The 22,840-nt window shown below is 47.7% G+C and overlaps 2 protein-coding genes across 2 annotated transcripts in view; both read right to left on the bottom strand.

The window, feature by feature from the left end:
* The window catches only part of LOC114444887 (uncharacterized), a 110,986-nt gene that overhangs the window by 20,014 nt on the left and 68,132 nt on the right, over nt 1-22,840 (bottom strand). The window lies entirely within an intron of this gene.
* LOC114444925 (butyrophilin-like protein 9) lies at nt 6,937-12,983 on the bottom strand. The gene is made up of 4 exons (XM_028419824.1): nt 12,828-12,983; nt 12,429-12,752; nt 7,783-7,946; nt 6,937-7,064 (listed from the first exon to the last, which is right to left on the bottom strand). The coding sequence occupies exons 1-3, from the start codon at nt 12,970-12,972 to the stop codon at nt 7,903-7,905; spliced, it is 513 nt and encodes a 170-aa protein (XP_028275625.1). The 5' UTR covers nt 12,973-12,983; the 3' UTR covers nt 6,937-7,064; nt 7,783-7,902.

The following is a 22,840-nucleotide window of genomic DNA, read 5'->3' as shown; positions in this document are numbered from 1 at the left end:
ATCTGCAATGTCCCCATTGTGGAACTAAGAAAGGTTTCTTAATCTTAATCTTAATCTTAAAGTTCGGGTAGGAGATTTTACTCTGATGCACTTTTTGTTAAATTAGTGTAACTTCTCTTTACAATCTGATAGCAACTGATTAGTTCGGCAGTTTCTCATTAAAACGAAGAATATGAATCATCTGAAGCTATAAAACACTAAAAACATCAGCCAATCCTCCGGGTGGACCCTGCGCAGAGTATTGGCTGGTTGTTACTCTCTTCCTGCTCTGCTTGCACCAGAGAGGTACGTGCATGATGGCCGAAGTCACAGGCCGCAGCTCGTCTTCAGGTGATGCGCGTCCATGTGATTGGAGGCGTGGCTTCGGGGTGAGCTCAGAGAGAAAGGGGCGTGTGTTTACTTTGAAATCTGGCTGACTCTCACTGAGTTTTAAAACCTCCTCCCCTGCCTTTAAAAGAACATTTCGACAAAGCACTCACACATCTTCCAGAAGAAGACGTTCTTCCCATGCTCCCCTCGCTGCCTTAAAGAGGCTTTCCTCTGTCTAACACTATTCCATGAATAACACAGAGCACAATGATCGATTTTGTAATCGTGTCATCTGACCTTCGACCTTGTGTTTTGGACACTCGGGTGAAGAGAGGGGCTGAGCTGTCAACTGATCACTACCTGGTGGTGAGTTGGATCCGTTGGCGGGGGAAGAGGCTGGACAGGCCTGGCAGGCCCAAACGTACTGTGCGGGTCTGTTGGGAGTGTTTGGCCAAACCCTCCGCTAGGGAGATCTTCAACTCCCACCTCCGGGAGAGCTTCACCCAGATTCCGAGGGAGGCTGGAGACATTGAGTCGGAGTGGACCATGTTTTCCACCTCCATTGTCGATGCAGCCGTCCGAAGCTGCGGCCGCAAAGCCTCTGGTGCCTGTCGTGGCAGCAATCCCCGGACCCGGTGGTGGACACCGGAGGTCAGGGATGCCGTCAAGCTGCTTCAGGAGTCCTATCGGGCCTGGTTGGCTTGTGGGACTCCTGAAGCAGCTGATAGGTATCGGCAGGCCAAGCGTGCTGCAGCGAGGGCAGTTGTAGAGGCAAAAACTTGGGCCTGGGAGGAGGCCATGGAGGAGGACTATCGATCAGCCTCAAAGAGATTCTGGCAAACCGTCCGGCACCTCAGGAGGGGGAAGCAGTACTCTGCCAACACTGTATTCAGTGGAGGTGGGGAGCTGTTGACCTTGACTGAGGGGGTGGTTGGACGGTGGAAAGAGTACTTTGAGGTTCTCCTCAATCCCACCAACATGCCTTCCATCATGGAAGCGGAGGCTGATGACTTAGTGGTGGACTCGTTCATCACCTGTGCTGAAGTTGCCGAGGTAGTCAAAAAGCTCCCCGGCGGCAAGGCGCCGGGGGTGGATGAGATTCGCCCTGGGTATCTTAAGTCTCTGGATGTTGTGGGGCTGTCTTGGCTGACACGCCTCTGCAACATCGCGTGGCAATCGGGGGCAGTGCCGCTGGACTGGCAGACCGGGGTGGTGGTCCCTCTTTTTAAAAAGGGGGACCGGAGGGTGTGCTCCAACTATAGGGGGATCACACTCCTCAGCCTCCCTGGGAAAGTCTATGCCAGGGTACTGGAGAGGAGAATTAGGCCTATAGTCGAACCTCGGATTCAGGAGGAGCAATGTGGTTTTGTCCTGGCCGCGGAACGCTGGACCAGCTCTATACCCTCCGCAGGGTGCTGGAGGGTTCGTGGGAGTTCGCCCAACCAGTCCACTTGTGTTTTGTGGATTTGGAGAAGGCGTTCGACTGTGTCCCTCGCAGCATTTTGTGGGAGGTGCTCTGGGAGTATGGGGTCCGTGGCCCTCTGTTGAGGGCTGTTAGGTCCCTGTATGGCCGGAGCAGGACTTTGGTTCGCATTGCCGGCAGTAAGTCAGACCTGTTCCCGGTGCATGTTGGACTCCGGCAGGGCTGCCCTTTGTCAACGGTTCTGTTCATAATTTTTATGGACAGAATTTCTAGGCGCAGCGAGGGACCGGAGGGGATCTGGTTCGGGAACCATTGGATTTCATCTCTGCTTTTTGCAGATGATGTTGTCCTGTTGGCTTCATCGAGCCGGGACCTCCAGTGTGCACTGGGACGGTTTGCAGCTGAGTGTGAAGCGGCTGGGATGAGAATCAGCACCTCCAAATCTGAGGCCATGGTTCTCGACCAGAAAAAGGTAGTTTGTCCTCTGGGTGGGAGGAGAGCTCCTGCCCCAAGTGGAGGAGTTTGTGTATCTCGGGGTCTCGTTCACGAGTGAGGGAAAAATGGAGCGGGAGATTGACAGACGGATCGGTGCAGCTTCCGCAGTAATGCGGTCGCTGTACCGGTCTGTTGTGGTGAAGAAGGAGCTGAGCCGGAAGGCGAAGCTCTCGATTTACCGGTCAATCTACGTCCCTACCCTCACCTATGGCCATGAGCTTTGGGTAGTGACCGAAAGAATGAGATCGCGAATACAGGCGGCCGAAATGAGTTTCCTTCGAAGGGTGGCTGGGCGCTCCCTTAGAGATAGGGTGAGAAGCTCAGTCACCCGAGAGGAGCTCGGAGCAGAGCCGCTGCTCCTCCACATCGAGAGGAGCCAGCTGAGGTGGCTCGGGCATCTGGTTCGGATGCCTCCTGGACGCCTCCCTGGGGTGGTGTTCCGGGCATGTCCCACTGGGAGGAGGCCCCGGGGAAGACCCAGGACGCGGTGGAGAGACTATGTCTCTCGGCTGGCCTGGGAACGCCTCGGGATTCCCCCAGAGGAGCTGGAGGAAGTGTCTGGTGAGAGGGAAGTCTGGGTGTCTCTGCTTAGACTGCTGCCCCCGCGACCCGGCCCCGGATAAGCGGTTGAAGATGGATGGATGGAACACAGAGCCTCTTTGGAACTTTGATCAGAAAGAACTGAACTAAAATGGCAGCATGAAGAAGAAGAAAAGCAGTCAGACAGCAAAGCTCACACTGCTCATAGTCCTGCTGTCCAGTTTAACAGACGTCTTTGTGAGCCCTGTCTCCTCCACAGTCCAGGAGACTTCTTTGCCCCATGATATTGCAAAATTCATGACTTGCAATGATTAAAGAGACTCACCTGACATGAAATGGTGCCGGAAATGATATAAGAGACCACCAGAAACAACCACAACCAGGATCAGGAGAACCAGGAGAACCAGGAGAACCATGGCCCAGATTGGAAGTCTTTCTGTGGAGGAACACAAAGAACAACATGACCTCTGACCTCTGTATACAGCAGGTGTCTCTGTGTCCTCTGTGAGGACGATGAAGTGCATATCAGAGGGAGGAAGGAGCCTCATCCTGACTCAAGGGTCAGCAGCTAACTGCTAACACACATGCAGAGGTATCACCAAAAGTAAACGGACACCATGCACAGAACAGCTCAGTATGGACTCCAGGAGGGAGACAGGAGCCCACCCTGTCCACATCAGGGGTGGTGGTTGAACTTGGAGGGCCTGTCCTGGAAACATAGCTCTCGACCTGTCTTCTGCTTCCTGGTGAACTGTGTCTGCTGTGTGCCTGAGAGGATCCTGACCAGCTGGGTCTCAGTCTGGTATGAAACTGTCTCGGACCACGAGGACTGCAGCAAAATGACAAAAACCAGCGCATCACAAGGGACTCCACTTCCAGAGGAAACACTGTCTGCATCAAGCTCACTGCATCAAGGACTCCTCCCACCCTGCCCCTGGACTGTTGGCAGGTGCTTCAGGATCCTCCAGACCAGGACCAGCAGACTGAGAAACAGCTTTTCCCCCTTGCCCCCTATGTACAACTGTGTGTGTGACAAATAAAGTTTGATTTAATCTGACTTCTACACGTGCTGTGTGCTTGCTGACCTTTGACCTCCAGCCGTACGTCTGTGTGTCTTGTCTCCTCTCCAGCCACAGTGATGGTGCAGGTGTAGCTGCCTCTGTCTGTAGGACCTGGTTTTCTCAGAGTCAGGCTGAAGTCTCCAGTCTGTGCAGTGTCAGGGTTCATGGACGTCCGGCCGCTGTAGGCCTGGTTCTGGTCTGTCAGTTCATCCTCTTCTTGCTGACGCTGGTGGACGGTTGAAGCCCTGAGGTCACAGCGAGTCCAGACCACTGTGGAGGGTCCAGATACAAAAGGGATGTGGCAGGGCAGCAGGACGGACTCCACCCCCTCATCCACCATCACAGTGAAGTTCTGTCTGTGAACTGTGAGGACACAGAGACGGAGACATGAACCAGCTGACCCGTGTCTGCAGCACTGACCTCTGCTCACATGTTAGAGCAGCTGTGTGTGTCTGACCTTTGACCTGCAGCTCTACATCTGCCAGTCTTCGTTCTTTTCCAAACGCTGTGATGATGCAGGTGTAGGTTCCACTGTCAGAGAGGCGGGGCTTCCTCAGAGTCAGGCTGAGGTCTCCAGTCCTCAGAGCATCAGTCTTCATGGATGTTCGGCCTTTGTACCCCTGGTTTTGGTCTGCTAGTTCATCACCAGCCCGGACACGCTGGTGGACGGTTGGATTAAAAAAGCCGTAGCGGACCCACACCACTGTGGGGTCACGAGGTACAGAAGAGTCCTGGCAGGGCAGCAGCACTGACTCCGCCCCCTCATACACATCCACAGTCATGACAGAGGATGCTGTGAGGACACAGAGACAGACAGTAAAGTGAGCTGGCTGCTGTCTGCTCAGTGTGAGGACGGTCAGTCAGATAAACTCTGTTCACACATTTAACAGACACTGAAGGAAGAAACAGAAACTGTCCTTAAAGGTAGAAAACGCCATGAATGTAGTTTAATAAACATTCAAGTGAACTGATGTTATCCACAGGATGTGAGGAAGGAGCAGCTGCCACTACCTCAGACCTCTGTGGACTGTCACACACGTTAGCATGCTAACAGCTAGCTGTGGACCCTGGTGTCCCACGGGGTGGGAGCCAGTCCAGCCTAGGTCTAGTCCAGACCTGGGCAAAGTACGGCCCGCGGGCCACATCCGGCCCGCCTGCGTCTTCAATGCGGCCTGCAGACTGTGCACACAATAGAAGAAAGAAAGAAAGAATAAAGAAGGCAGCAACAGTCAGCTGTCAGCACGGCATTACCGCTAACGTCTTTCCAACCCTCCTTGTCTCTTCTAAGCTGCAGTGCTGCTTCATCCATCTACTCTTTGGAGAGACGCGCTGTGCACACTTTAAAAATGCTGCGTGACTATGCTGAAATGTACGGTAAAGGTGAAGAAACTCCACGGCGCATGTTTCCGCGGAGCTGCAGCCGACATCTGCTCTTAAAAAGCTCAGACCTTGTCCAACTTTCAGAGCTTTGGGATTTGATCGTTTTTAAAAATAGTTTGAACTCTAATGGTTTTCTTCTGTAAAAATATCTTCACATCATCTGCTGCTCTGTGCGGGAGTGTTTCAACATACAACCAGCAACACTCAGACCGGTTCACATCATCAACACCCTCCGCCACACAGTGATTCTGTGGTTTTTTTTCGCCAATGCGATTTTATAATATCTATCTTTCCATTCATTCAACTCTCTCTCTCCCTCCCGTCCGCGTTCACACACACGTACACACATAAGCGCACACGCATGCGCACACACCAAGAGCAGCTGATCCGCCCGCTCCTCCTTTCAATGCACCATGACTGTTGAAGGAGCCCGGACCGGCGGATATGTTCACAGAGAAGATGATGGAACATCGCACCCTAAGGTGAAACACGGTTACAGTTGAGATAAACTATACGTCATATGTCCATAGTCACAAATGAATAATAACACCAAAAGCTGATTTATTAATCAGTTAGTTGCCTTGTTGTAACTTTAGTAGTTCCATATATCTGATTATAGTATTTATGCTATTAATGTATTTACGTGGTTATATCACATTATTTATTTGAACCTTTATTTTACCAGAAAACAAAACAAGAACAGGCGGACACATGAGGTCAGTGTTGAGTTCATATAGTGAAATAAAAACCTTCAGCTTCAGATGTTTGTGTAATCCATTCCTTAGATTAGAACTAAACTAGGCTCAAATTAAAGTAAGAACTTTTGGTGAGTCATCCAGGAAACATGAGAAAGGACAGGTCTGTCTGAGCAAACTCATTCTACTGGCCTGTACTGTATGGAGCTGAGGGGGGGAAGGTCCTGCAGGGTTCAAGAAAGCATGTATTTATTCATCTTATCACCCAGAACTAACTGAGGGAATTAAGATTTGACTAACTCGATTCAAAATTCTTGTAGCTTTAAAACTGTCACAGATAAGTACACAGGTGCATATTTAACCTTTATAAACCCCAATGACCAACTCTCCGACCGATGTGACACCGAGATGCCCCCACACACTGGTCTGTGGGAAACACTGCTTACAGTGATGAAAATGTAACAAGAGCATATTGATAAAGGTAGACACTGTGCCAGTGATCTCCAACTCAATTCATATTATTATTTATGAAACAAATGCGGCCCTTTGCTTTTCTAATGGAGGTCTACGTGGCCCTCCCAAAAAATAATTGCCCACCCCTGCTCTAGTCTGTCCTCAGTCCAGCAGCAGGTCTGAATAAAGCCACAGCTAGAAGAGACTGCAGGCTGTTGGAGGTGAAGACCTGAGCTAACATGTATGAGGAGTTCTACACACGTTTCACAAAGTCCGGACCAAAACGGACTTAGTTCTTGTTCTCGTCACCTCGGGAACACGAACAGATCTCTCTGTTCTCTTGGAGTATGGAACAAGCTTTAGCACACAGCACCAGCTCTGTGCAGCATATGTCCGTGTTCTCCCGCTCACGGCTGGTCGTACCAGTGTGACCTCTGATATTTTTTGGTTGCATCATTGAGAAATTAGTCCGCACTCTAGAGCCCTGTCAGGAAATAAACTTTAATCTGCTCATGGTCCAAACGAGGTCCAAGAGTCACATTTACAGCCACACTCAGTCTGCAAGCTCCTCTTACCCTGCAGGAGGATCACACACAGCACCAACACCTTCATCTTCAGCAGCTCCGACCCAACCTGACCGTCAGCTCCACATACAGGAAGGATCAGGCCGAGCTCCGTCCAATCACAGCACAGGAGGACCCACACAACCTGAAAGCACAGCAGACACTATGAGGGACCTGAAGGGACCAATCAGAGCTCTGCACAGTGTCAACGTCATCCAGAGATGAAGGACAGAAAATCTGAGAGCTGCTCAGAGACGCTTTAAAGCAGCAGAGACACTGTTAAAGGTTCAGCTGAGCCCTCAGGACACAGAGGACTAAAGTCCACAATGTGACTGCAGGGACAGCAAACAGTGAGCTGATGTGGACAACCTGTGACAACAAAGAGGACACCTGAGACATATCGCAAGCCATTCATATCACATTTTGCCAGTACTTAAAACCCTGTTTTCACGTCATACGCCGTACGGCGTTTTCTAATATTCAGAGAAGGACAGACCGCACTGATCCAGCACCGACCTCCTTTGCTGTATCACTTCAGTCTGAGTCATGCTAAACTTTCATTTCTCATGAAAGAAATAAAGTGAATTATGTTGACAATAACATTTGTTCATCTTCCTCCTAATCTCTGTCTGAAATGACCCAAAACAGGTTGTTAACAAACAACAAGTTGTTAAACTTTAAAAAAAGGACTGACTGATAAGTGCACAGCAGGGGGTGAGGGATGTGTTGTATTTGTTGTAATATTACATTCAGAATAATCCTGTAGCTGTGGACCGAAGTGATACATTGGAGCTCAAACTGCAGACGTCTTTCATTCACTCATACAACATGTCTGCTCCACCTTTACTCCTCTCTGTCCACACCTGTTACCTTCACCAGGATCCAGACCCTCACAGAGACGTCATAGTGTCCTCACAGAGTTGTTAGATTGTCCAAATAGTGTCCTCTCATAGAGTCCTCTCAGTCCTTGTGTTCTCACTCACTCAGTCGCTCTGATGAGGAAGCTCACCTGAAACCTGTATCTCACCTGGAACGCACACAAACCAGTCTGACTGAGACACACCTTTATCAGGAAACACACACACACACAGACAGACACACACACACACACAGACATTCTTCATCCTGGCTCAGTGGATCAGGACTTGTCAAACTGGTTACTGGTAAGAGTGGCAGTGTCCAGTGAGTCTACAATAGCCCAGGGTAAAAACAGGCACAGGGACAAGAAGAGGCCAAGATTTATTTGTTATTATTTGTTATTAATGAATTTTCCGTACTGTAATAAAACATTTATGTTATATGCTAAATGTTTGCCTAATTTTTCACGTGGTCAATAATGGGCCAGTCTTAGCCATTAAACTCCCGGGCTGAAAAGTTGTCCCACTCCACCCCTGAGCATGTTCTTCACCTTCTCAGAGCTCTGACAGCACCAGCTGATGTAGCTGTGGGAGCAGCATGTTCTTCACCTTCTCAGAGCTCTGACAGCACCAGCTGATGTAGCTGTGGGAGCAGCATGTTCTTCACCTTCTCAGAGCTCTGACAGCACCAGCTGATGTAGCTCGAGCCTTTTGTTGCCTCTGACTTGTTGGGGCCTTGCGAGCTCTTGTAGAAGGCTCTGATGTGATGAGGACAGCGTGCTGCTCCTCCATCCACCTTCCTGCAGACTGCTGAAGATTCTACCAACAATCATCAGACAGTGACAGCATGGTCCGTCTCTTTCCTGCTGTATGTGCTCGGTGTTCCAACACATGAATGTCTGCAGACATGAATGTGGGAAACAGCTCAGACTGAAGCTACAAGGACGATCTGGACTGTTTCTTTGAATGTATTTGAAGGTTTGTATGGTCGGACCATGACCTCTATCAGAACTATGGCTTTCACTCCACTTTGGACCTCCATGGCCGCTCTGAGCTGCCATCATTATACAGTCTATGCAGACACTGATCAGATTCTGATCAATAACTCTGATCGCTGATGTTCAAACAGGACCGCTAACGATCACATGGTTCCAGGATGGGCTCCATGAGGCCCTGCAGGAGTACGAGTCGTCCCGGCGGGAGCAGCATTGGGCGGGCCGCCTGCTGATGACGCTCCCCCTGCTGCGGCAGACCGCCGGCCGGGCCGTGCAGACCTTCCTGCGGCTGCACCGCCACCAGCGCGTCCCGCTGCACAAACTGCTGCTGGAGATGCTGGATGCGAAGGCCTGAGGACTTCCTGTCACATGACCACAGCGACTTCTTATCACAGAGACTGAAACAACTAATGAAACATTTTGACCTGGTTGGGCTGAAACGAGCTTCAGCAGCGAGGTCAGGCGTAGTTACCTTGATGACCTGAAGAGGTGCGGCGTGATCTCAGTGCGCATGTAGCAGTGCTCCGTCAGAATATAGTCCCAGAATGGATCAAACTAGGAGACTGCCGCGTGTTAATCAGCATTTCCATTTGTGCTCGCTGTGAATACGCAGCTCACATGAAGTACTTGGAGTTTCTTTCTTTCTTTTTAATCAGGATGCTGGTTGAATAGAACCCGTGCTCTCAGTAGCTGCCCTCACTGTAAACAAGCGCCAGTGAACAACTTATTTTTCATGTTAAAGCAGCTGGACATATTTTATTTAATTTCTATTCATAATAGATTTTGTTATTTTACATAAATTTCATTGTCTGTACTGTATCCTAAATGGTACAGCAAGTCACTCATTAAGAAATATGACATGCAGTTTATTTAGTAAACAATGCTAAAAGCTTTTAGTCTTAGTGAATCAATTAATCATTAATCGATTAATGAATTAAAGGTCGGGTCGGAGATTTCATTCTGATGCACTTTTTGTTAAATTAGTGTAACTTCTCTTTACAATCCAATAGCAACCGATTAGTTCGGCAGTTTAACTTTAAAACGAAGAATATGAATCATCTGAAGCTATAAAACATAAAAACATCAGCCAATCCTCTGGGTGGACCCTGCGCGGAGTATTGGCTGGTTGTCACTCTCTTCCTGCACCAGAGAGGTACGTGCATGATGGCCGAAGTCACAGACTGGTTGGGAGGCGTGGCTTCGGGGTAAACTCCGAGAGAAAGGGGCGTGTGTTTACTTTCAAAATCTGGCTTCCTCTCTTGTTATTGCCTGTTATTCTCAACTCAGCTTTATTTATACAGCACTTTAAAATCAACCCTGTTGGCCAAAGTGCTGTACACCAATAAAAAAGCATATAAAACATATAAAACACATACCGGAAAAACATAAAACAGTAAAAGTCAACGTCTCTGACTGAGTTAAAAGCCAAAGAGAAAAGGTGTGTTTTCAGAGAGGATTTAAAAGCAGCAAGAGAGTCAGCCTGCCTAATGTGCAGGGGCAGATTGTTCCATAGTTTGGGGGCAGTGACTGCGAAAGCACGATCCCCTCTAGATTTCCTCTTTGTTTGTGGGACTATTAAAAGAGACTGATCTGCCGACCTGAGAGAGCGTGAGGGAGTGTATGGCTGAAGCAGGTCGGACGGATACTTTGGGGTACTGTGGGGCGAGGCCATTAAGGGAGCCAATGAATGGAAGCTAAAACCGGAGTGATGTGCTCAAATTTTTTGGTGCCTGTTAAAAGTCGAATTTTTAACATTTTGAATTAATTGCAGACAAGACAGCAGCATCTGGCTGAGCCCAACATAAAGTGCATTACAGTAGTCAAGTCTGCATGAGATAAAAGCATGGATTAAAATCTCAAAGTGATGTCTTGATAAAAATGGCTTGACTTTGGCTAGTTGTCGTAAATGATAAAAACTGGACTTGACAACTGATTTGATCTGCACATCGAATTTCAGACCACTGTCCATTTTTACCCCCAGATTTGTGGCTGTTTGTGTCACATGTTGACTCAGAGGACCCAGATCCACATGAATTTTGGAAGCATCACAAGGGCCGAGCAACATGACTTCAGTTTTTTCGTCATTTAGGCTGAGAAAGTTTAATGACATCCATGCCTTAATCTCTGCAATACGGTCTAAACGTTTGTCTACACAAGAAGCCTCTCCCTGTTTTAGTGGCAGATAAATTTGACAGTCACCAGCATAACAGTGAAATGTGACACCATGCTTTCTGAAAATAGATCCAGGAGGAAGTATATACAGGGAGAAAAGAAGAGGGACAAGTATAGAGCTTTGAGGAACGCCACATGTAAGAGGTGCTGCATGTGACTCCCAGTTCCAGTTGTACACAAAAGGTTCTCCCTGTTAGGTAGGACCTGAACCAGTCTAAAGCACCACCATGGATGCCCACCCAGCTCTCCAGGCGAGACAAGAGGATCTGATGGTCCACTGTATCGAAGGCCGCTGTTAGGTCCAACAGAACCAGAGCAACACAGTGACCCATGTCTGAAGCTAAAAGAACACCTTTAAAAACCCTCAACAGTGCTGACTCCGTACTGTGACGGGTTCTAAACCCAGACTGAAACACCTCAAGAAGGAGGTGCCCCTCTAAAAAAGAATACAGCTGACAGTAGACTATTTTCTCCAGAATCTTAGAAAGAAACAGGAGTTTAGAAATTGGCCTAAAATTAGAAAGCACAGAGAGATCTAAGCCAGGCTTTTTAACCAGTGGTGTCACCACCGCATGCTTAAAACTCACAGGTACACTCCCACTTGACAAACTGCTGTTTATAATGTTAAGCAAATGTGGTGCCAGTGTAGAGCAGACCCCTTTAAAAAGACGAGATGGGACTGGATCACTGGGAGACCCAGCAGGTTTCATATGATCCATTATGTCTCTCAGAAAGGGCAGGCTGACATGCTCAAACTGGTTGAACACAGCCGAGCATGTGACAGAGATGGAAGGATCATAAGAAGGGAGAGTCATCAGGGCCCTAGTGCTCACAACCAATTTCTCACATACTTCAGTGGAATTCTCCAAGAAAATGACTGTGTCTGTGCACCTGGCACGTGTAGCATCATTTATCCACGCCTTAGGTCTGGGTTTGGAAGGCCTCGTTTTTAGTGGAGCCACAGCATCGAACACAGTTTGACATGTTGAGTTAAAATCCATGTAATAATAATAATAAAGATTGAGAAGATTGGACCAGTTGTACTTTTTTAGAAAATCTGAAACTCTTTTTTGTGAAATACTTAATGCGGCACAGCCTCAACCAGGCTCTACCCCCAGTGGCCCCCCAGGTAAGTTGAGTTTGAGACCCCTGGATTATGTGAATAACGCCAGTGTTCAGCTGTATTTATGTTGTAAAGCAGACGGATATGTTTAAACACATTTGTGTTTATTGAAACGTTTATGAACTGTGATAGTTTATGTATTATTATGTATTACTATTCACTGTTGCAGATCAGTGGAATACATTCCTGATGATCTACGCCAGACTCCTGTCTCATCTACCTGTGCTCGAACAGGCACCCCATCTTGTTGACTGTTCACACATTATCAACCAGCACAGATAGTCTTCTACCAACACACACACACAGACACAGACACAGACACAGACACACACACACACACACAGACACAGACACACACTGACCTCTGACATTGAGCTTCACTTGTTTCTCCATCAGGATGTCTCCCTCCTTGTAGACGGTGCAGGTGTAGGTGTCCTTGTCTCCATCTGTGGGGGGTCTCAGGGTCAGACTGAGGTCTCCAGTCCTCAGCAGGTCTTCATTCATCTTTGTTCTGTTTCTGTAAACCTGGTCCTGGTCTGCAGGTCGGTCAGAGCCGTTCTCATACACGTGGACTGTCCTGTAGTTCCTGTCCCTCCACTTCACTTTAGTGTCTTCAGGCAGGTCAGCTGTGGTTTTAAATGGCAGCTGGACAGACTCCACCCCTGAGTCCACCTCCACCTGGTGGACTGAGAGACAACAAAGACCAACATGAGCTGCACACACGCATGCACGCAAACACAAACACACACACACACACTGACCTCTGACTTTGAGCTCCACTTGTTTCTTCATCAGGATGTCTCCCTCCTTGTTGTAGACGGTGCAGGTGTAGGTGCGGTTGTCTGTCCATGTGGGGCGTCTCAGGGTCAGACTGAGGTCTCCAGTTCTCAGCAGGTCTTCATTCATCTTTGTTCTGTTTCTGTTAGGGGTGGGCGATACTGAAGATTTCAGTATCGATCCGATACCAAGTAAATACAGGGCCAGTATCGCCGATACCAATACCGATACCGATACTTTTACTTTGAAATTTCATGATCATAAATAATTATTTTTTGCCTTCTTTTTTGCCTTTAAATAGATTATCGTGATTAGCAGAATAATAATACACAAGAAACATTTGTTAAGTAAATCAAGCTGCAAACAAAAGTGCAGAACTGTTTGAAATTTTAACTTCACAATCATGTCAGCAATGCTCCTTGTGACAGCCATGGCTCTTTGTGAATCATGTAGGTGAAACAGCATGACTAAGATACTTTTATAAAAGTTTAACACCTATCTGCATGGAGCCTAAATATGAAGAATAAAGATCCTTCAACAGTTATCACCAAAGCATAATCATATTAATCATACTGAAATACATATCATTATATAAACTTATATAATTACATTATTAGATATATTTTGGAATTTGAGAAAAACGAGATTTATTTCAGGTGGTGATATGACAGTTCAGTCATTCTGCTAAAACTGCAGGTCTTATTACTGCACTCAGAAAGACAATATTAATTCATGCTGCAGATTACTGAATCTAACCCTTCACTTCTTTAAATCATCTACCTGGATATTCATGAGTGTTTTGCAGTAAAGCCTTTGTCAGTGACCACTGTCTCTGGTTCATGTTTGGGGATCTGCCTCTTCCTCCTCCCTCTGTTTACTCTGCAGCTCGAGGTCTTTGGGCTCTGCTGCTTTATGTTTGTGTAAATGAGTTGTGTTTCCACAGCGGCAGGTCGCTTTCCTGCACCTCACAAGTAGCAGTTTCTTCTTCTCGTCTGTCGCTGTGAAATAACTCCAAACAGCGCTCCTCTTCCTCTCTGCTGTCTCCAGCACGCTAGCTGTACTTTACAGCCAATCAGGAGCTTCGTCTGCTCCGGCCGAGTGGAGAAGGAGGGGGAGGGGCGGAGTGCGCCTGCGCACTGAGCAGAGAGAGAGAGGAGCGCTGCACCGCGAATAAAGTTGTTGAAGATATAGAAGAGAAACTTCCACAGAAATATCGATCTAATCACGCCAGTATCGAGTAATTACTGATCCTAACGTTGGTATCGATACTATCGATATTTAGATCGATTCGCCCACCCCTAGTTTCTGTAAAACTGGTCCTGGTCTGCAGGTCGGTCAGAGCCGTTCTCATACACATGGACTGTCCTGTAGTAGTATCTGTCCCTCCACTCCACTTTAGTGTCTTCAGGCAGGTCAGCTGTGGTTTTTAATGGCAGCTGGACAGACTCCACCTCTGAGTCCACCTCCACCTGGGGGACTGAGAGACAACAAAGACCAACATGAGCTGCACAGACAGCAGCAGCAGCACTGAGCACATGTTCTGTGACTGTATGAAATATTAGCAGTGAAAACATGTTGGACTGGTTCCAGTCTGAAATATGTCCCATTGATCCATTGGACAGAGACACAGCTGTCTGTGGTCCAATCAGCTTAAAGGACATTTACAGACAGAGACTAAGTCCTCCTGGTAGGTCCCTCTGGTATGAGCAGAGACTGAATGTTCCACAAACATCAACAGACAGTGAAGAACAGACAGAAGTGGGAGGTTGGAGATGGGTCTGTACTTTGATCAGATGTGGGCTCAAGAGAAGGTTTTTAAGTAAAGGTCTGATCACAGCACCCTCAGAGACCTGTGGGACATGTCCTGCTGCTGGACACAAGCTGATCTTTTTGTTTTTTCAAACATATTTTTATTAAAGTTTTTTCTGCAAAGTAAATCTGTGAGGGCAACACAAAAGTACAGCACCACAACAAATAGGCAACAAAATACATAGATATAATGTCCTGTCAGGCTATATGTCTACATTCTTTTTCCACACATGGTCCAGAACCAGATCCCAGGTCCGGTAGAATAAAAAGAGTTGATCCTTCAATGCTGCAGAAAAGGCTTTGAAAGGAACAATGCTCCTCAAAGTTTGTTGCCATTGATTAAGAGCAGGAATGTTGTCAGAGATCCATAGGTCCAGAACGTGGAAGAGGTCCATACTGTGAAAGTCAGCATAACTCATCATAAAGTCCCAGTAAGCAGGTCCTTGCACCCAGATGTAGAGGTTGCTTGAAAATTACATTAAACTGTTGCAGAGTTATGATCCAGAACTGCTGGACCCGAGGACAGCTCCACAACCAATGAAAGAATGATCCAGCAGCGGACTGACAGTTAGCACAAAGTTCTGACAGAGCTGGGTTCATTCTATGTGTAGCTTCAGGAGTCATATAGAGCCTATATAAAATCTTGAATTGCCTCAGACAGAGCTCGACACCAGAACTTTGGAGGACCAGCAACACAGGTCATCCAGTCCTCAGGCTTGACTGCACCTGACTGGGATACCCATCTGGTTTTATCTACATTGAGATTAGATTCCACAGTCCCTTTCAATGGGCAAAGGGAGAAAACTGTATCTTAACCTGGGTCTTTTTACACCATATAAATGATATAACAGACTTTATTGTGCAAAAACTTCTTTGAAACCATAACATCTGCAAGAGATAAAGGTCCTGTGCACGTTTTATGCGCACCAGAGTAAAATAAATGCTTTATCATTAGGATGTTGATGAAGATTCTCAGTCATCCAGGTCATCATACGTAGAGAAGATTAAAGCAAGGCGTCTGGACTTGTAGAGTTTTCTTGAAGACATTTCGCTGCTCATGTTTCTCCACCAAACAGTTGCTGGATGAGCAGCGAAACGTCTTCAAGAAAACTTCAAGACGCCTTGCTTCAATCTTCTCTACTTATTATTAGGATGTAAAACACACCAGGTATTCACTCGATCCAGTTCACTGCAGGTATCCAATACAGCTCTAGCCCTTCTAGACAACGGAATAGCAATTAAAATCCTCAGCTATGACTGTGTTCTCACCAATCAGCAAACAGAGAAAAGACGTGTGAGATTAAATCATTTGGTTGTACTGGGGGAAGTAAATATTTAGGAACCACACCAACTGGCCCTGGACGTGGCCTTTTAACATTACAGATTTGCCATGTCGGCGGTGTCTTTTCCTGCTCCATTTGAGCAGCTAAACTAAAGAGATCTGCTCCTCTGATGCATCTGCAGCTGACGTTATTCTTTTAAATGCAGCACTAAAGCGCCTTCTAAGCAAAGAGACGGGCCACAGAGTGAAAACGTTAAAAAGTACACGTGCTGGCTTAGACCGCCAGCACGCATTCTCTGCACTTCATCACGGTATTCATCCACGTTATAAAGATCATACTTGGAGCACACATGAAATGATCCAGGCCGCATGGATATGTAGAACCGCTTGGAGACAGAGAAGTGCACAGCGCGCCCTCAGTGTCTGATGTGTTCAGTCAGATCCTATTGGCTACACAAAATGTTGTGTTTTCATAGGTTTTTCTGCCTGCCCCCCTGGCCTGTTTTGAGTAGGATTATAAAACTCGGTACACCTGTGTGTTACACCAAGAAGCACAAAAAAGTCTCTTGGACCCCCCCTCCAAACCCAAAAGGAAGTCTGCCATCCTGAATTTTGTGGTCATTTTTGGCGAGTTGTGATCCTGCTACAAAACTTTTCACGCCTCGCATACTTCATCCAATTGAGCTGAAATTTACCGTGTCCACTTAGGACACCATAGGGAATAGATGCATTCCAAAACTCTTTCTAAAGTCTTACAGTGTGGCGGGGGCGTGGCCTCAAAGTTTGACCATTCGCCATCACAAAGAAACTGTATTTTATGCAGTACTACCCATATACTTCATGCAATGTGGACAAAATCTTACAGTACTGCTATGGACCCCAGTCTGAACAGATATATATGCTAATAGGATGATACAGTCACAGCACTACCTACTGGCAGCAGGAAAATTGTGATGTAAACATGTGTGTGTTGTACGTCTCTGGAAATGAGAGGAGAGGAGAGCATAAGAGAAGACAGCATAGGTGATGAGGGCAGAGGAGAGGGGACAGCGATGGCCCGCAATGCTGCTTGCAGCTTTAATAATTATTAATTTTATTGTGCTTTGTTGGAATGTGCTAAATAAATATTGCTTTATTCTTTGAAACATTAATATTAAGTTATGCATTTGCAATGCTTTGATTTTAGTGAGGTTAGTACACAGCCATAAATGCAATGGTACTAATAAGTGGCATAATAGGTTTTGTTTCGGTTTTCGGCCTTGGATTCCTCATTTTCGGTTTTGGGTTTCGCCCAAGAATTTTCATTTCAGTGCATCCCTACTAGCAACACCTCTGCTCTCAATTCAATTCAATTCAATTCAGTTTTATTTATATAGCGCATATTACAATCAGACATTGTCTCAAAGCGCTTCACAGGAACCCCCCTAAGAGCACTGTGGCAAGGAAAAACTCCCTTTAAGAGGAAGAAACCTTGAGCAGGACCCGTCAACTTAAGGGGGAACCAGTCCTGCCGCTAGTCAGAGAGGATGAGGGAGAGAGAGAGAGAGAGAGAGAGAGAGAGAGGATGAAGGAGAAAGAGAGAGAGGGAGAGAGGAGCAAACATGATACAAACATGATACAGTACAGAGCAAACATGACAGCAAGATGAAACAGTGATTATATTGTAATAGATATCTATATATATCGTCGGTCCATAAGTAGGAATAGTAATTTGATAGCAAGGATGAGCAGCAGGGGCTAGTGAAGTCGATGAGCACAGGAGAGACTGCAGGTCAGTATGCAGGTCTTGAGACCTGCAAAGAGAGAGAGCGAGAGCGAGGCACAGAACTACAAGGAAGACAGTTAACACAGATTATGAGACGATATTACCCAGTATGATCCAGACTAAGGAGAGTGGAGGAGAGGTCAGAGGGTGTTCAGAGGATCGTGTTTGTGCCCCCCGACAACGTAGAGCAAGAGAGACTTCACGGGCCGGACTGCAGGTCATCATCCAGGTCTTGAGACCAGTGTGAGCCAGACTAAGGAGAGAAAAGGAGAGGTTAGAGGGTGAGAGGGAAACTGCTCAGTGGATCATGTTTGTGCCCCCCGACAGCGTAGGCCTAGAGCAGCATAGCTGTGCTACACACTAGGTCTAAGGCTAACTGTACGCCTTACTAAACAGAAAAGTTTTAAGTCTAGTCTTAAAGGTGGAGGCAGTGTCTGCCTCTCGGACCCAGATTGGTAACTGGTTCCATAATAGCGGTGCCTGATAGCTGAAAGCTCCTCCTCCCATTCTACTTCTATGAATCCTAGGAACTACTAGTAAACCTGCACTCAGAGATCTGAGTGTCCTATTAGGAACATATGGTACAATCAGGTCCTGCAGATACAATGGAGCAAGTCCATGAAGAGCCTTGTAGGTTAGAAGAAGGATCTTGAAGTGTATTCTTGAGTCCACTGGGAGCCAGTGAAGAGACGCTAGGACAGGAGAGATATGATCCCTTTGGCTGCTTCCTGTCAGAACTCTAGCTGCTGCGTTCTGGATCAGCTGCAGACTGTTGATGGAGTAATGTGGACATCCTGACAATAAAGAGTTGCAGTAGTCCAGTCTTGAAGTGACAAAAGCATGGATGAGCTTTTCAGCATCACTCTGAGAGAGGATGCTCCTGATCTTAGTAATATTACGCAGGTGAAAGAAAGCGGTCCTGGAGACCTGCTTAATATGAGAGACAAACGACATGTCTTGATCAAAGATAACTCCAAGGTTCCTCACAGTCGTACTGGAGGCCAGAGTAATTCCATCCAGGGAGAAAGTATTATCTGATAAACTAGTTCTGAGATGTTTCGGTCCAAAAACAATGACCTCAGTCTTGTCCGAGTTTAATAGTAAAAAGTTGGAGGACATCCAGTCCTTTATGTCCTTTAGACACGCCTGTAGTCTGACTAGCGGCTCCGTTTCTTCAGGCTTCATGGATAAATACAGCTGGGTATCATCAGCATAACAATGAAAGTTTATGCCGTGCTTCTGGATGATGTATCTTCTCACCAGAGAAGGATGAGCCAAACACCTGCCTGACCCAGTCACGCCTCAGCTTTGATTGCTCGATAGCAGAAAGGTGTGTTTCTTGCACAGGGCTATATGAACAGGCTCCTGTTTTAGAAAGCTTAAAGTCTTTTTGGTGTATGAATGCGTATGTCAGGGGTTGTGAGATGGCGGACACAAACGCAGACTTAGCCGGAGGTGAAAACAAACTCAGTTCCTTTAATATAAGCCAGGGTTCGGTACACGGGTGATCAGTCAACGTGGCAAAGGTATCCAAAAGGCAAAGGCAAAAAAGCAGTAGTCAAATCCAAAAAACACACAAGAATCCAAAACTTACTCGAGAACACGTAGGGAAAAATCACAAGAGCAGAAAGGCTACTTGGACGGCTGTGTCGCATGGAAGACTCACAAAACGAACTGGCAACAAGGGGCAGGAAACACACAGGCTTTATACACAGGAGGGCGGGAAGACAATTGGACACAGGTGAAGCACATTAGGGCGGAGCAGGTAATCACAGGTGGGGGAAGGGAGCACACATGAGGAAGGGGAAGTAAACAGAACTGAAACACAGGGGGAAGATCGAGTTTCAAAATAAAACAGGAAGTGACTAGTAAAACTAGAACTAATACAAACATAAAATGAACTACAAAATAAAAGACCTGGCTGAAACCATGACAGTACCCCCCCCTCAAGGAACGGCTCCCAGACGTTCCACTAGAAACCACCAGTCTGAACAAAAACACAGGGAGCAAAAAAAAAAATCAGTCTAATAAGAGTCCAGAAAACAAAAACTCAGAAAACTGGGTAGAGACCCAGCGTGACGAAGTCTGGGGGGGCTCAGAGAGCAAGGCCAGAGGCTGAGAAGGCCGAGATTTCCCAGGGTCGAGAGAAACGGCAGGGGAACACCAGAGACGAGGTTGCAGACCCTCCAGGGTCTGGGCGGAAGAACAACAGAGATAGAGACGCGGCCCCTCCAGAGTCCGGGCGGAAAAACAACAGAGACGGAGACGCGGACCCTCCAGGGTCCGGGCGGAAGACCACCAGCGAGGACGAGACGACGGACCTTCCTGGGTCCGGGCTGAAGACCAGCGAGGACGAGACGACGGACCCTCCTGGGTCCGGGCTGAAGACCAGCGAGGAAGGCGAGGCGGACCCTCCTGGGTCCGGGCAGAAGACCAGCGAGGACGAGACAACGGACCCTCCTGGGTCCGGGCTGAAGACCAGCGAGGAAGGCGAGGCGGACCCTCCTGGGTCCGGGCAGAAGACCAGCGAGGAAGGCGAGGCGGACCCTCCTGGGTCCGGGCAGAAGACCAGCGAGGAAGGCGAGGCGGACCCTCCTGGGTCCGGGCAGAAGACCAGCGAAGACGATGGGACTGACCCACCAGGTTCAGGGCAGAAGGTCAGCGGAGACGAGGAGGCTGACCCACCAGGTTCAGGGCAGACGGTCAGCGGAGACGAGGAGGCTGACCCACCAGGTTCAGGGCAGACGGTCAGCGGAGACGAGGAGGCTGACCCACCAGACGAGGAGGCTGACCCTCCAGGGTCAGGGCAGAAGGTCGGCGGAGACGATGAGGCTGACCCACCAGGGTCAGGGCAGAAGGTCGGCGGAGACGATGAGGCTGACCCACCAGGGTCCGGGCAGAACGCCGGCGAGGACGAGACAGAAGACCCTCCAGGGTCCAGAGTGGAAGCCAGAGCCGAAGACGAGGCAGAAGACCCTCCGGGGTCCAGACAGGAAGCCAGAACCGAAGACGAGGCAGAAGACCCTCCGGGGTCCAGACTGGAAACCAGAGCCGAGGACCCTCCGGGGTCCGGACAGGAAACCAGAGCCGAGGACCCTCCGGGGTCCGGACAGGAAACCAGAGCCGAGGACCCTCCGGGGTCCGGACAGGAAACCAGAGCCGAGGACCCTCCGGGGTCCGGACAGGAAACCAGAACTGAGGGAGGACCACCTGCGTCAGGGCTGGAGACCAGAGGCGAGGGACCACCGGCGTCGGAACTGAAGACCAGAGGCGAAGGACCACCGGCGTCGGGACTGGGGCTCGGGAGCGGTGGACCACCGGGGTCGGGACTGGGGCTCGGGAGCGGTGGACCACCGGGGTCGGGACAGGGACTCGGGAGCGGTGGACCACCGGGGTCGGGACAGGAAGCCGGGGCGCACCATTTTAAACGGTGCCCACTGAAGGCTTCGGCTTTTAACAGCCGCTCCGACCTCTTGCATGTCTGCTGCGTCCTTTACTGGCCAGTTCGTAATGTCAGGGGTTGTGAGATGGCGGACACAAACGCAGACTTAGCCGGAGGTGAAAACAAACTCAGTTCCTTTAATATAAGCCAGGGTTCGGTACACGGGTGATCAGTCAACGTGGCAAAGGTATCCAAAAGGCAAAGGCAAAAAAGCAGTAGTCAAATCCAAAAAACACACAAGAATCCAAAACTTACTCGAGAACACGTAGGGAAAAATCACAAGAGCAGAAAGGCTACTTGGACGGCTGTGTCGCATGGAAGACTCACAAAACGAACTGGCAACAAGGGGCAGGAAACACACAGGCTTTATACACAGGAGGGCGGGAAGACAATTGGACACAGGTGAAGCACATTAGGGCGGAGCAGGTAATCACAGGTGGGGGAAGGGAGCACACATGAGGAAGGGGAAGTAAACAGAACTGAAACACAGGGGGAAGATCGAGTTTCAAAATAAAACAGGAAGTGACTAGTAAAACTAGAACTAATACAAACAGAAAATGAACTACAAAATAAAAGACCTGGCTGAAACCATGACAGCGTATGAATGAATTGGCGGTGGTCGGAGAGGCCGTAGGCGCACCTTGGCAGCCACGTCTCCGTCAGTCTCCCCCTGGGGAGCTGTGGCTACCACTGGTAGCTTACCACTGCCACTGTGTGAATGTGGTGTGAAAGAATAATGCATCTCAATGTAAGCGCTTTGAGTGCCTGCCCAACAGAGCAGAAAAACGCAATATAAGACCAATGCATTATTATTATTATTATTATAACCACCCCAAGCCCATTTTTAAGGCATCAGCTTGAAAATGGCATGCCCAAAATGAATTATGAGTATATCTCAGCAACCACTAGGTGTATTTGTAATACTTTTGGTGTCATAAGGGGACACCTGGGAGATTTGCACAGTTGTGTAAGTATTCATTTATATGCCTCTGGCTCTTTGTAAATTAAGATGGCACAAAGCATAAATGATAAAAAAATGTCCTCGTCTGTTGAAAATTTACACTTTTACAATGAATATCTCCTTACAAATGATGTAGCTGAAGCAATCTAGTTATCTCAATCTGTAGCTAAGCTTGTGGACATTATGTCTGCCAAGTTTTTATTTCATTCTAATTAAGGGAAACAAAATTACAGAGGGTTTAGTCCGACCTATGTAGACATAATTTCCAAGACTGGAAATTTTTAAAGGTCTTAAAATTTAATGAACCAAACTATATATTTCACTTTTAAGTCACTATTGGTGTTAATCATGTCTATTTACATCAGTTTTTACGTGTATACATACATTATTACACATCTATAGGTTATAACTTCCACAGGTACAAGGGTTAATCACGGTGTTCCACAGGGTTCTGTGCTAGAACCGACGGCATAAACCTTCATTGTTATGCTGATGATACCCAGCTGTATTTATCCATGAAGCCTGAAGAAACGGAGCCGCTAGTCAGACTACAGGCGTGTCTAAAGGACATAAAGGACTGGATGTCCTCCAACTTTTTACTATTAAACTCAGACAAGACTGAGGTCATTGTTTTTGGACCGAAACATCTCAGAACTAGTTTATCAGATAATACTTTCTCTCTGGATGGATTTTGGCGAGTGGCTGTGAGGAACCTTGGAGTTATCTTTGATCAAGACA

Source organism: Parambassis ranga, chromosome 13, assembly GCF_900634625.1.
Source record: "Parambassis ranga chromosome 13, fParRan2.1, whole genome shotgun sequence".
Lineage (NCBI taxonomy): Eukaryota > Metazoa > Chordata > Actinopteri > Ambassidae > Parambassis > Parambassis ranga.
This window is presented reverse-complemented; position numbering and strand designations above follow the sequence as displayed.